The 14,047-nt window shown below is 39.4% G+C and overlaps 1 protein-coding gene across 3 annotated transcripts in view; it reads left to right on the top strand.

The window, feature by feature from the left end:
* The window catches only part of FAM120C (family with sequence similarity 120C), a 97,195-nt gene extending 83,211 nt beyond the window's left edge, over positions 1-13,984 (top strand). For 2 of the 3 annotated variants that reach the window (XM_015598389.2, XM_006923680.3), the window contains exons 12-16: positions 1,735-1,944; positions 3,118-3,319; positions 5,215-5,353; positions 5,740-5,797; positions 9,149-13,984. In XM_015598389.2, the coding sequence (XP_015453875.1) occupies positions 1,735-1,944; positions 3,118-3,319; positions 5,215-5,353; positions 5,740-5,797; positions 9,149-9,403 (864 nt within the window). In that variant the 3' untranslated portion in view covers positions 9,404-13,984. The remainder of the gene's footprint in view (positions 1-1,734; positions 1,945-3,117; positions 3,320-5,214; positions 5,354-5,739; positions 5,798-9,148) is intronic. The other variant, XM_025040938.1, reaches the window with a different exon arrangement.
* The last annotated feature ends 63 nt before the right edge of the window (positions 13,985-14,047 follow it).

Genomic DNA, 14,047 nt, shown 5'->3' with positions numbered 1-14,047 from the left:
TGTGAGGAGCTCTTAGGACTTATGCTCTTAAATTTCCTATCATACAGCAGTATTAACTGTAGTCGCCCTGTTGTACATTATATCCCTAGTCCTCGTTTGTCTTATAACTGGAAGATTGAACCTTTGACTACCTTCATCCAATTACCCCTCCGTCCACCCTTGCCTCTGATAACCTCCAATCTGATCTTTTTTACATGAGTTTGGTTGGTTTTTTTTGCGAGGTTTTTAGATTCCACATATAAATGAGATCATACAGTATTTGTCTTTCTCTGCCTGGCTTATTTCACTTAGCATAATACCCTCAAGGTTCATCTATGCTGTCACAAATGGCAGAATTTCTATCTTTTTTATGGCTGAATAATATTCCATCGTATATATACACCATATCTTTATCCCTTCATCTGTTGATGGACATCCTCTTTTTTTAATGATATTTATTCAGTTTTAGAGGGAAGTCTAGAGCAGCATAAAGAAGAAAATAAATCCACTGTATAACTGAAGGCAGTAGAACATAGTAGGTTAGAGGGCAGACTCTAAAGCCAGGCTCCCTTGAGTTGAATCCTGGCTTAATTTCTTCCTATTTTTGTCACCTTGGGCAGGTTGTTTAACCTATCTAGCAATAGTTTCCTTACTTTTAGGATTATGAGGTCATTAAATGAAATAATAGATGTAAAACACTCAGAATGGTTCCTCACCTGTCTTAAGTACACAGTACTCAATAAATTTTAACTATTAATGTAGGCTACCCCTCTCTCAACTTCAGTAGCCATGAACCTTTGAGACTCTCAGATAAACTATAAGATCAAGTCCAGCAAGACTTGGAAAATCTTAATTTAAGTGAGATCAACTAATGGAAAGATGAAACAGTCTTAAGACAAACAATGGGTGGGTTCCTTTTTACTGTGAATAAAATATTGCTTAGTCCTACAGCAGTTACCGACTCTAGACCACACTTAGGAGGGGACCTGCAAGTACGTCTCATTTTCCTATTAAAGCCGTGTAATAAACCAACTTGAGATAACCACTGTGAATGTTTTGATGGTTCCTTCCAATCTTTCATCTTATATTTTTTACATTATTGAGATAGTTTATGTAACTGTATATTGTTTTTTAGTTAACACAGCACATATTTTCTGTGTCTTAAAAAATTTAGTAAATAATTTATCATTTCAATGTATCATTTAATTTTATAATATTGCCCATTTTCTTTCCACTTTTCCCTTATTATATGTAATGTTGCAGTTAACATCTTTATGCATAGAGCTTTATTCAATTCATATCTCTACTTCCTCAGAAAAGATTCCTAAAAGAATTTCTGAGTCAACAAATACAAACATTTTCAAAGTTCTTGATACATATGGCTTAATTGTAATTGCTCAGTTTTGTATGAGCATGACTATTTATTTCAACAGCACTGGGTATTCTTTTGGTCTTTAGTTTTTAATTTTTTTTTTCAATTTGACAGGCCAAAAAAACCTGAACCTGGTATCTCAAGTTGGTGCCTTTTTAAAGTTTCAAAGCGAGTATCTTTTTTTGTTGTTAGTTTTGTAATGAGTATCTTTCAAACTATCTCAGAAAAGACATGGGTAGAAGCTGCCTGTTGCACTCAGATGTCTATATTGAAAGGTGACATGTTCAAATTTAACTGGAATAATCAGCATAACAGGAATAAGAGTAAGTATAACCAGTAACATTGATTTCTTAATAGTAGTTTTTGCTCTGTGGTGGTTTCAGATTGAGAAACTGGATGCCCGAGGGATCCAGCTTGCTGCCCTCTTCATGAGCGGGGTTGATACAGCTCTGTTTGCTAATGATGCCTGTGGCCAGCCAGTCCCTTGGGAGCACTGCTGCCCCTGGATTTACTTCGATGGCAAGCTGTTCCAGAGCAAGCTAATTAAAGCAGGCCGAGAGCGAGTATCCCTGATTGAGCTCTGTGATGGCCAGGTACCAGTATATTGGGTAGCTGTTAAGAGTGATCTCTGATCTGCTGTGGGAATGAATGGGCAGGGAGGGGAACACAGCAGAGACACTGGGGAGGGAGGCAGCAGAAGTGGGAGAATGTGGCTGACCTTGACCTAATTTGGTCAGTGATAGTCCCAAAGGCCCAGAGTCTGATATGTACATGTTATAAAATCATATGTTGGAAAACTTTTTTAAAATGAGCTTCATGTTTTCATACGCCTTTTTTTACTCTGAGTATTTCTTCCCCATGGAATACCCAGATATCCTATATGTCTTTCATCCAATTCTTAGAATTTCATCTCCCTTATTTAAAAAAAAACTCTAAGTCACTTTTGCAAGTGATAATATTTTTTGGAAATAGAAGAAGATAGTGAAGTAGATAACTAAGAAGCAGGGGATTTTTTTAATTTTTATTTTTTGCAATGAAACCTTGAGAAAGATGAAGGAAGGCAAGGGAAAGGTACCTTTACTTACTCCTTTATCCATTTGCAAAGAATGAGCTGAGGGACTAGAACAGGGTTGGCAAACTACCCAAAATCCCAAAATTTGGAATTTTCCCATAAAGGTGTGTTTTGGAACACAGTTGCATTCATTCATTTATAGCAGAATAGTTGTAACAGAGACCATATGACCCACAAAGCCTAAAATATTTACTATCTGCCCTTTTCAGGAAAAATTTCCATCCTCTGAACTAGAGGCAGAGACCTTGCCTGGACCGATCAGGGTCTCTGATCCCCGGGTATGGGGGAGAAAGTTGAAAGTCTTTGTATATTTTAGGATTTTGTACTCCTCTCTTTTACCTAATTCTGATACCTCCCTATTAAAAAATGATCCAGCCTATTGCTGGCCATGTAATAGACTATCAATAAATATTCATTGTTATATTTGTCTTCCTTGACCTAGTCAGTGTGCCTTACAAGCCCTCAGTCAGAACTAGTGTGATGGCAGTGTGATATCATACAAAGAGTCGGGGCTTTGGTGCCAGACAGGCTTTCCTGAGTGTGTCACCTTGGCCATTTAACTCCAGGCCTCACTTCTCTTAATGAGACTAGATTTGTGAGACTGTATGTAGAGTGCCCAAAAAATACTGTGCCTGAAACATAGGAGAAGTTAAAAAATGGCAGCTGCTATTCTTACTCTGTTCCTCATTTGAAGGCTGACCTGGCAACCAAAGTGGAAAGGATGAGACAGAGTATTCTCGAAGGAGTCAACATGAACCATCCACCGCCTTCTGCTCTACTTCCATCACCTACTTTTGTGCCTCCCATGGTGCCCTCTCTCTACCCTGTTTCACTTTATTCCCGAGCCATGGGCTCAATGCCACCTCCCACTCAAGGAAGGAGCCGGGGCTTTGCAGGTTAGTACCTAAGAATGAGGTATTTGTCATCCTCACTCTATTACATAATAACCCATTTGGTAATTATTGCCAGTCACAGAATCACCTGTTTCACATATATTTTTCTTATTTACCTTCTGTCTTGTGTTGTGGTTGTTTGAAGAGGATCTTATTGAGATAGAGGATTGTAGCCTGGGGAAGAAAGTCCACTGACTTCCCAGACTGCTCTCCATAGAGGTGGTTGGTCCCTAAGGATTTGACTCTCACCAAACTCCTAAAGTAAGTGATGCAGAAACCAGGAGCCATTTGATTACTTTTGAGAACTGTAACTCATGGGAACTGGATCTTCATGGTTGCTGGTTAGATCACTCAGTACCCGTAGGCAGATGTACAAAGGAGCATGCAGGAAGAACAGTGGGAGGTAAGAGTAAATGACCAGTGTCGACAGACTATCATAGCCTGATGTACCCATTTCCACTCTGGGGGTAGATCTGACACATTTCCAGAAACAGAGAGAAATAATCCACAAATCATGCCCTCCAGCAATTGCAGTTTAGTAGGGAAAACAAATAAACACACACATAAACATATGTATAATTTTTAAATTATGGTTGCACCTGGGCTGCGGCTTAATGGTGAATAGACAGTCATGCTTAGGTAGCTCAGATACTGCTCCAGATAATATAAACAACCTGTTTCCCAGTGAGACAAGATCTTTTAACAGGGACATTTTAACATGAAATATCAAGATTCTGTGATCAGATAGGAGTGTCATTGCTATGGTTGCAGGTGTTTGGTGTCTATTGCTCATCACTTTAAAAATAAAGCTGGAAGTTGAAATTTTTGTTACATTTAGGGTCACATAGTTCAGTATAGATGTTTAGCTCAAGACTTTGTTTAGATGAGTAGTGTGATGTCTGCTCTGATAATTCCCTGTTCAGTCAGGTAATGATCAAGTCTTACAAACCAGGGAGCCAGCCATTCATTTCTTCTCTTGAAGGTAACTTTATGAATCTCTACTCTCATTCTTTGCTTGTTGATTTTATTGTTTCTCAGAAACAGACTTAATTAACGCCAGGTTCTCAGGAGGTCCTCAGCATTGCTCCAGCTTCCAGTGATGCTTAGTCTCCAGTTACTAGTTGTTCATGAGGAGCCTCTTGCCTTCTGAAAGACTACAAGATACCCAAATGCAAGTTTTTCTTGCCCTCTTAGGACTAGCTAACACCCTAGTTCCTTAGATTCTCACTTTTATATAAACAAAGGGCGTTTTACTAATGACCTGCCAAATGAGCAAAGGGTTATTAACATTTGAGTTTTCTCCATAAACTAAAGTTAAAAGTTTACTAGGACTCTGTATGCTATGAAGGCTTCCTTTTGTGCCAAATTACAAAGCTCTACTGTGCCTGTGAGCTCATATACATAGAGTTGGAATTTCCAGTTTTAAGGAGATATCATGCTATCTTCTCTTGAGTTTATTCTGGTTTTCAACTGTTGCTATTTTTACTTTTTAATGATAAATACTGTTAGTTTCATTATTTTCAGTTTCATTTGGTTGTTTGGCTAATCCTCCAGCGTGTAGTGATATGTATTTAAATCAAAAGTGGTTTTGGCCCATAATTTCTAATAATTAGATTTTAAGACATTCATTCTCTCAACAAATATTGAATGCTTACTATGTGCCAGGCTCTGCAGTTGAAAAATGAATTGTCCACACCCCACTTGCTAAAGTGAGTATGTACAAGTCTTCAAGCCCGTCCCTAAATTTGCTTCCCTCATGACCCTTTGTTGTTATCATAGAGTCTTAATCATAGAGAAATGGAAATAAGCAGAATAGGTAGGCTGTAGGATCTTTTGTCCCACCTCTTTTTCTACTTTGTACTTACCACTCATGACTGCCATTCTTCTTCTCTTTTCAGGTCTCCATCCAATCCCACCCCAGGGAGGAAAACTGGAGATTGCTGGGATGGTTGTTGGCCAGTGGGCTGGCAGCAGATCATCTAGGGGTCGAGGCTCCTTTGGCATGCAAGTGGTTTCTGTCGGTGGGCCAGGAAAGGGGTATGTATTCATATAGGTTGGTATGAACTATGTCAGTCAAGGTGCCCTTGGGAAAATGCCCAGCTATCGAATCCTTCTATTAAGGTAAGAGGCATTAACTGACTTTCTATTCTCAAAGCCAGTGTTCAGTTTAGTTCAGGAAACATATACTAAATGCCCTGCCTCAGTGAAAAAGTTTTTGCCCCTAGAGGAGGATTATGAGACATAGAACAATTTAGTGTAATATAGAAATGACAGCCAAAGATTTGCACAGTGGTAGCACAGTGGAGGGGCATCTAACTTAAGAGGGTCAAACCTCCTAGAGGAGGTAAGTTGTTAACTAAGTGAAAATGGGGATATTGGCTTTATATGTTCCTCATGATCACTTTTTCCTCCACTTTCTAAAGGCATGGAAAAGAACAGACTGGTAGAGGATCCAAAGGACATAAAAGAGGAAATAAACAAGTAAGCACCCTTTTGAGATTATCTAGCTTCTGTTTGATACCTCTTGACTTTTCTGCTAAATTGCAAGAGATAAGATCAGGCATGGAAACTTGGGAGCTTTCATAGCTTCTCCTGGCATTTGATTTCGTTCCTCTGCTCTCCAGCAGTCTAGAAAGGGTTAGCCTGCCCAGGCTGTTCCCACAAGACTGCAAATTGTCATCCTTTTCACTGAGTGAGGCCATAAGATGGATATACCAGGTACTGTGTCCTGAAGACCTTTTTGTAGTATAATACGTGCTATTTGAAGCCATAAAGGAGCCAGAGTGAAGTTAATAGTGGGATTGCCTGCAACATGCCTGATCTTCTGAGGGGCTACCAGAGATGCTTAGAAAATTGGACTTTGGCTTTTGCTGAATATGGGAAGGGAGAAGGTGTTATCATTCTGCCTAATTTTAATGGCTCAGAATGGTCTTAACCTTTCTTCTAATCTACACCTTGAATTATATCATAGTCCCCACTGCTCTTCATTACACATGGCCCTCTCTGCCAAATAATGAAGGCCTATTCTTATAGTGATCCAAAGTCATGTATTGGACTCAGACTGCTGGGCTCCTCATAGTATAGCAACCACCCTTTCTTGGGTGCCTGCTTTCTACCAAGCCCTCTACTAAACACTTTACACGCAGTCGCTAATTTTCACAAGGGTCACTGATTAGACCATACTGCAAGGCGACTTCCTCATCAGTTCTCAATCTCAAATCAGCTCTCCTGTATATAGCCAGGCCTCAGTGCATCCATGTTAACCCCCATTGTCAAATATTTTCTCAAAGAATACAGATTTGCTTTAATGTTATTTTCAACCAAAAATGGCTCAACTGGAATGCTAAGTCCTCCACACAAAGCATTTTGTAATGCACCCAAAGTCAGAGAGCAATGATTTTGGAATTTTTTCCCAAAGCTTCTCAGCTTTTTCCAGAAGCTGTTCAGTAAGGTAAAAGGTATTGCACCTAGAAGGAAAACTGGTCACTCAGATAGACTCCCATAAGGTAATACAACCTTGATGAATTCACCATGATTCAGGGTATGATCATTAAGCATACAGTCTGAAAAACCTCATCTTTTTGATACAATAAGAGTGGATCCATCTTTCAGTGGTTGACTTACATTAACCAAGATCACAGAAGTAGCTATGTGGATATGGCTAAAAGAGTTGGGGGTGGGGACAAGAAGGGAGAGCGTGACAGATAAAGTACTGACTTATGGTGAGAAGAAATAATTACCGTGATATATTATGCACTTACTCTACTTCAATCACTCTTATAAGTACGTGTGAGGTATTTATTATTCTTCATTTTAAACAAGAGGAAACTGAGGCTCAGAGGGATGAAGCATCTTGCCCAAAATTATCCATCAGGTCAGTATTAGAGTTGGCATTTCAGCCTGAGCTGACTGAATCCAAAGCCCTGTGCCGTGCTGATTCCAATACAGTATAACAACTCTAATTGTTAGAAAGAAGATTCAGACCTATGTCCAATTGACTTTAGTGACTGTGTTCTTAACCATGTCTACCAGACCTTTCTTTCTCCAAGTGCAAACTGCATGGGGGGCCACAGTATCAGACGTTTACTTGGGGACATGGAATCGGAACAATAATAGCTGGCATTTACTGAGTTCTTATAGTGTGCCAGGCACAACGTGTTCTGAGTGCTTTATGAAGAATTAATTGAATCCTTATAGGAACCTATGAAATAGATACTATTATTCTCTATTTCACAGATAAGGAAACGGAGGGAAAAGAAGAGATGGTAGATGATCCTAAGATTCTCTTGGCTAAGATTGCTGGGGGCACCGTTATCTACTCTAGAGGTAGCCTGGCCAACTAAATTTACACTCTGACTTTGTTTTTAGCTAAGGCATCATCCCTGGGCAGCTCTGTCTTGCTGACTCTCCTTTTTCTGTTCAGTCACCCTTTCTTCAGAGTATGAGATATTTCGTTGTTCCATTATGTTAAATCTTTTTACATTATAGTCATGTCTTCTTTAGAGTATTCCTAGGCCGCTGGAGTTCTGTGTGTTTTCAGATTCATAAGTCACTTATTTGTAATGTTTTGCTTTCTTTTTCGGCTCCTTCAGGTGGCCAATTCTATCCATTGTGTCAATTTTTACTAGTTTCATCTTATTTCTAGGTTCTTCAGCAACAGTTCACAGTAGCCTCTATGTTGTACAGGCTTTGGGGCCAAATGATCTAGCTTTGACTCTGTCTCTGCTCCTTACCAGTTCTATGACCTTCAACAAGTTACTTAACTGCTCTATGCCTTGGTTTTCTCATATATCGATTAGAGAAATTGGTATCTACCTCACAGAGTTGTTATGAGTATTAAATGAGATGATATATGTAAAGTGTTTAGCACAGAGCCTGGAACATAGGAGGTGCTCAATAAAAATTAGTTAGAAATTAGTTATAATTTATAATTAACCACAGATTCAACAGGAAGTATATTTCCATCATGCATTATATCTAAATGGAAAGAAGAATGTCTTTGGAGTCAAACAGACTTGAATGCAAGTCTAGGTATGTCAGTGGCCTGGGGCACATCATTTTACTTTTTTGAGCCTCGTTAGTCTTATCTGTAAAATAAACAACAGGGTGCCTGGCATGCCCAACCACTTAGTAATCAAGCTGTTAATATTCCTAATAACATTCATTGAGAGCCAGCACTGCACTGCAAGGTAATGCAGTTCATATCATTAGCATTTCAATAGCAGTCACATTCCTGGAATTAAAAGAAAAACAGGTGATGTTTTTAATTATGAAATATTGTGTTGAATATTGCACATAGATCTTATGGTTTGTTTTCCTTTCCTTTCCTTTACTAATCTGTTGTCAGCTATGGATGGCATTGCGTGGCAGTTAAGGGAATTGACTTTAGAGGCTGACCAACTTGGAGTGGAATCCTGGTCCCACTTCTTTCTATTTGGGTGTCCTTAAGCAAGTTACTTTAATCTTTTGAGCCTCGGCTTCCTCGTCTGTAAACAGGGCATCATAATAGCTACCATTTAGGGTCCCTATTAGTATTAGAAAAATATGCTGTAAATGAGTGTCATGATGAAGACTCAGAAAAACAAAGCTTTGTAAATGGTAGCTGTGTTATTGTGGTGTTGTCATTGCCATTGGATTTTGGTCAGATTCATCTGTTGTCACCCTAAGTTCTCAGGACAGTATCAGAGCGTACTAGGTGTTAACAAGCTTTGGGCTTTCTGATATCTTTGAAGAACTGAAACAGCTTCTGCAAGCTAGTTTATGAAGATGCTTGGGAAAGATCAAGCCATTTAAGATTACCATTTCTACTGAATATCTCTGTTTTTGATACAGGGCACTTCAGATGGAGTTTCTAAATCCCTGGAGCTTCATCAAAGTCGGTCCCGCTCACAGGTAAATGGAAACAATGTCACATTGATCAAAGAAGAAAAGAGTGATCATCATTTTTCAGCTCCATCACAGTGTGCCTTATCCAGAGACAGCAGCATGTGTAATAATGGTAACCGCTACTTCCCCATGAAGAATGTGGGGAAGAGTCGCTTTCGAGAGCAAAAACTGGGAACTATGGCACAACAAAAAGAGGAATAACAAGCTGCAGATGGTTTTACAAGATCAGGAAGAGGGGAAAACATATACTTTTCTGATTTTAGGCCCAAGTTAGAGGAGGACATAAATGCTTACCCTAGATTTATCCAGGATTTTGTTGGGATGTCCTATTGTATCCATCTTTTCCCCTTCCCTGTCTTTTTCTGGCCTCCAGACTTATTGGTCTGCTTCTGGGGAAGCTCTGTTTAAAGATGAATGGTAATAGGAGTAGCTCCTATTGTCAAATGAATATAGAGTGCCAGTATTCTCTTTACGTTCCCTGGGAGCCTCGTAAGGTGGTGACTGTCAGAAATTGGGTGTCATCATATAAGCTTTGTTTTTCTGAGTCTTCATCATGATACTCATTTACAAAGCCTGGGGCGGGGGTTGGGGGGTGGTGACATCTGCCTATGGCTTCCTAACTTGCTCTTTGCTCTATGGAGTAGTAGGGGCTTTGTATATAATCAGTATTCATCTCCTTCCCACTCTCTCCACTTACCTACCCTAGGATTTTGTTCCACTGCCTCTTGCTCTGGCCTGACAATCAGATAGGTAGATGTTTTCAGGGAAGTGAGGTAGTATTGGTTATTTTATTTTATTTTATTTTTTATTTTATTTTATACACTTAAACTACCAATGGCCTTTGTACTGGGGGATTCAAGGGAGTCAGAAAAGTACTGGGCAGATTTTTCCTGCCTCTGAACTAATGTATTGTTTGTAAAATAGAAGATGTGATGCAGTTCCCCACTCCCTGCTGCCCACACCCTGAAAGGATGGGAGTCAATGTAATGAAACTGAGTATGAAAGGGAACTCAAAATACTGGTGTATGTGTGTGTGTGTTCACGCGCGTATGTTTGTGTATGGGTGTGTGGGTGGATGTATATATGAATGAGTGTATCTATATGCGTACACATACCCTTTATATAAAGAGACAGATCTATTTATCTATACATATTTTATATATATAAATATGTGTATATGTGTGTATATATCTATGTATCTACATATATAGATATATGCATACATACATACATACATACCCAGTGATGTCCCAGAGGATTTACTGAATTTCCCAGAAATGCTTCTATAGCAATGGAGTGGTGGGTTTCAAAAGACCACACTTTAAAATCCTTACTAAGTCAGAGCCCATCGCAATTATGAGAAGATGGGCTTCTCTAAAGCAGACAAAAAGTACTTTCCAGAGATTGCCTGTTCAGAACAACATACAGTTGGGTTGTCACCAGCTTAATCTTGAACAGAGCCCTCACATCCCATATGATGAAACAGGAGGTTGGAATGGGATTGGGAAGATTTGGGTATTTCCTTATGAAGGAGCAGCCTCGATTGGAGAAAGGGGATGGAAAGTGATTACCAGGGCTTGCATCCAATTTGGAGGAAATCTGATCTGGAACTCCATGATCAAACTGGCCTCAGGCTAGAATTGATTGCCATGAGTCCCTGAAGGACAGAAGACAAGCATTGGAAAGACAGGTAGGGAAGTGTGAGGAAATTGTCAATCTGATTTTACATGCCTAGATTGTTTCATTTGTTCATTGACATTTTGACTACTGAATCTTTTCATTTGCTTTGCAAGGAAGACTTTAGAGGACTCTGGTCTGGGCCATTAAGGGGTATTCTGTGAAAGATTCCCAGCCCCCAGTGAGGCCGGGATCTACCCAGGACAAAGAGGCTATTCCTCCTTGCCAGAGATACTCTTGAGACAACCTTGCATTTCCAGTTTCCCTCCTCAGCAGTCTAAGTATGAGGGATGGGAACATGGCTTGTAACAGATTAGCATTGTGTCTTCATTCAGGAATTGAGGCTTTCAGTTCCTTTTGGGCTTTGTGATATTCTTGCCCAAGGAGTACCATTTCTACAGGAATACAACTGACTAGACTTCTAGCAGGGTTCTCTCTCTTTTTGAAAAACCCCATGCACTTTAACCCACTGCAGGTCCTTGCTGATTTTTTTCCCAGACAACCACATGGCTGTTTGCTCACTGCCCACTTACAATGAGTATATAATAGGAGATTGAAAACATTCTCTCAGACTATTCAATCCTAGTCTAGCCCAGTTTAAGAGAACCCACAATTTGCAGGGATGGAGGCCTAGAATGCCTCTCCCCCTGCCCAGACACTTCTTACATAAACCAAAGCAGGATGACAAGAATGCACACCTAGCCAGATATAACCAGGTACAAAATGTACAAAAACCTCCTCTTTGGAATCGGCTCCCCTAATTTGATCCTCCCTCTTCTCTTGGACCTTCCCAACCTTTCACAACATATTGAAGGTTAGGATTTCTATATCCAGCAAGAGCGGGATTTAGTAATTAACTTAGATGGCTTGGAAATTTCTTTCTGGAGCCGCAGGGGGAGGAATCCTTAGGAGCTCGAAAAATAACCAGAGTCACTGAGCTATATTAAATTAAATCTATCTAGATCTCCATTTTCTAATAGGAAGTACTTGGAGTTATATGGAAAGGTATTTTCTTCAGTTGCTATTTCTCTGCATCTTGAATCTATTTGATACAATCAAATGACAGTATTGTTAACTCTCACAGCATTAAGATTTCTTATTTTGTAGGCATTCACTGTGAGAAGTACAACTGCTGCTTTGACAGGGAAGATTCCAGTTTGCCAAAAGGCTTGCTTTTCTCCCTCCCACAAACTTCCACTTTCTCCTAGCCTGGCCCAGGGTGAAACAAGTGGCTCACTTCCAACCTTGGTTTTTATATGGATTCAGCATTTGGGTTTGGAAGTTTACAAGAAAGAACTATAAAGGGCCATATTCCTATATTTCAAGTTGTCTGCCAAACTACACAATTCAGAAGCCAGAAAAACTAAGATTTATTACTGAAAGATGAACTTTTTCTAATTGGAGACCAAATTGGAGAAGGCAGATCTGAACTTTCCTGTGAGTATCACTTGAAGAGACTATCATCCACCACATGAGGTTCCATTTCTGATTCTGATATGGCCTCTCTTGAAAAAAGTCATATAGGAACCCTCAAAAATGACCACAAGCAAAAGCCCCCTGGTTGTATATAGCCACTGATCCCCAAGGACTTGTAGTTGTTGATTTCTGCTGCTGTGCCTTGGGGTCAGCCTATAACTGCCACCCATATTCAGTGACCAGTCTGGTCTGGACCAGGTCTAGCAAACTTCTGCTTATTTGCATCAGTTTTCATTCTGAGCCAGTAGGACTTTGGGTAAACTATAAAGCCCAAGAAATGGCACTTGTTTTAGCTAGTGACATTTGATTTTTATTTCCATCTTAAGTTTCTGGCATTGTTGGCCAAGTCACATTTTCTTTTTTTTGGTCACTGAGAAAAACAGCCAGACAAGGCATTAGGATGGATGGTTAAGTTTGGGGTAGGGGGAGGAATGCTCATGTAGAGTAGAAAGAATGTGGAAGTTACTGTTTGGTTATAGTGATCCAGTCCATTGGAACTATAGAGGCTCCTATGGACATGTCAATGCTACCCTTTCAGCCTCTAAGACTCTCCCCCACCTTTGAAATGACAATACAAGTAGACCACAGTTTAAAGTAGTTAGTATAATTCTACTAAGGTTTAATCATTATACTTGTTTACTTCCTGGTGCATATTTCCTAAATATGCTTGGGGGTCGGGGGTGGGAGGGGGGTAAGTTTTCACTGTTCCATTGTGTGTCACCCTATATTTTTCTCCCTCTCGTGACTTTGGCATCTTCTTTTATTTAACTTTCCATTTTCTTTTCCTTTGGCTTACTGCAGTAGTCTGCTGGTACAAATAGAGCTTGGTGTACCTATTCCCCTGTTACTGCTAATTATCTTCAGTATTGCCAGAGGTTATTTTGATGTTCTAAGAAGATAACTTCATTTTTTACAAAATCATCTTTTCCAAGTTAAAAACAAAGTAAAATCATCCCTGTGCTAGGGTGCCCATTTCAGCTTTTGACATTGCCCTTATACTTTAATAGATGGTCTTTTTGTCCGTGTTGGTAGTAACTAATGACTAGTAAATTTTCATGTAAATGAAGCAAGTTAAATATTTCAGATTTTATTAATCTCTCATAACCCTGCCAAATCTGATGACTTCATTTTAGTTACTTCCCAAAAGATACTTCCCCTCCCACCTTTTATTTTTTTCTGTTCTATTTTTAGAATAACATACTAGGTAAAGAAACTTTAACTGCAAGGAGTCAATGATTTTTTTGTGCTCCCTGACAAATGATGTTATTGACAAAAGTAAGAAATTCTTTCATTGTTTTTTTTCCTGTGTTAATATCTCTTCTGTGCTCTTGACAGTGTGTTTAGTGGATGGATAATATGTATTTCTCTTCCCCACTCCCAGATTCAAAATTCCCTGCCTTTTTGGCCCACCTCACCACAAAAGCTCCATAGTTTATTAATGTAAGTTTGAATGGATGCTTCTTAGGGGAAACTGCAGGAGGTAATGGAAGTGTTTCAGAAAAGAATGAAAAATGTCTCAGGAGTTGTTCTGTGATGGAAATTGGTCTGTTGTTCTGTTAATGCTGATGGAAAGAAACTTACAGTGCTTAATAAAAGTTTATTCTTTTAGTAAAAAAATCTGTGAAATAATTTTGAGTGTGTGAAGTTTCATTTCTTCTCTCATATCTGGATCTCTTTCTGCAAATGGAGGAT

Source organism: Pteropus alecto, unplaced genomic scaffold (assembly GCF_000325575.1).
Source record: "Pteropus alecto unplaced genomic scaffold, ASM32557v1 scaffold249, whole genome shotgun sequence".
NCBI classification, from domain to species: domain Eukaryota; kingdom Metazoa; phylum Chordata; class Mammalia; order Chiroptera; family Pteropodidae; genus Pteropus; species Pteropus alecto.
This window is presented reverse-complemented; position numbering and strand designations above follow the sequence as displayed.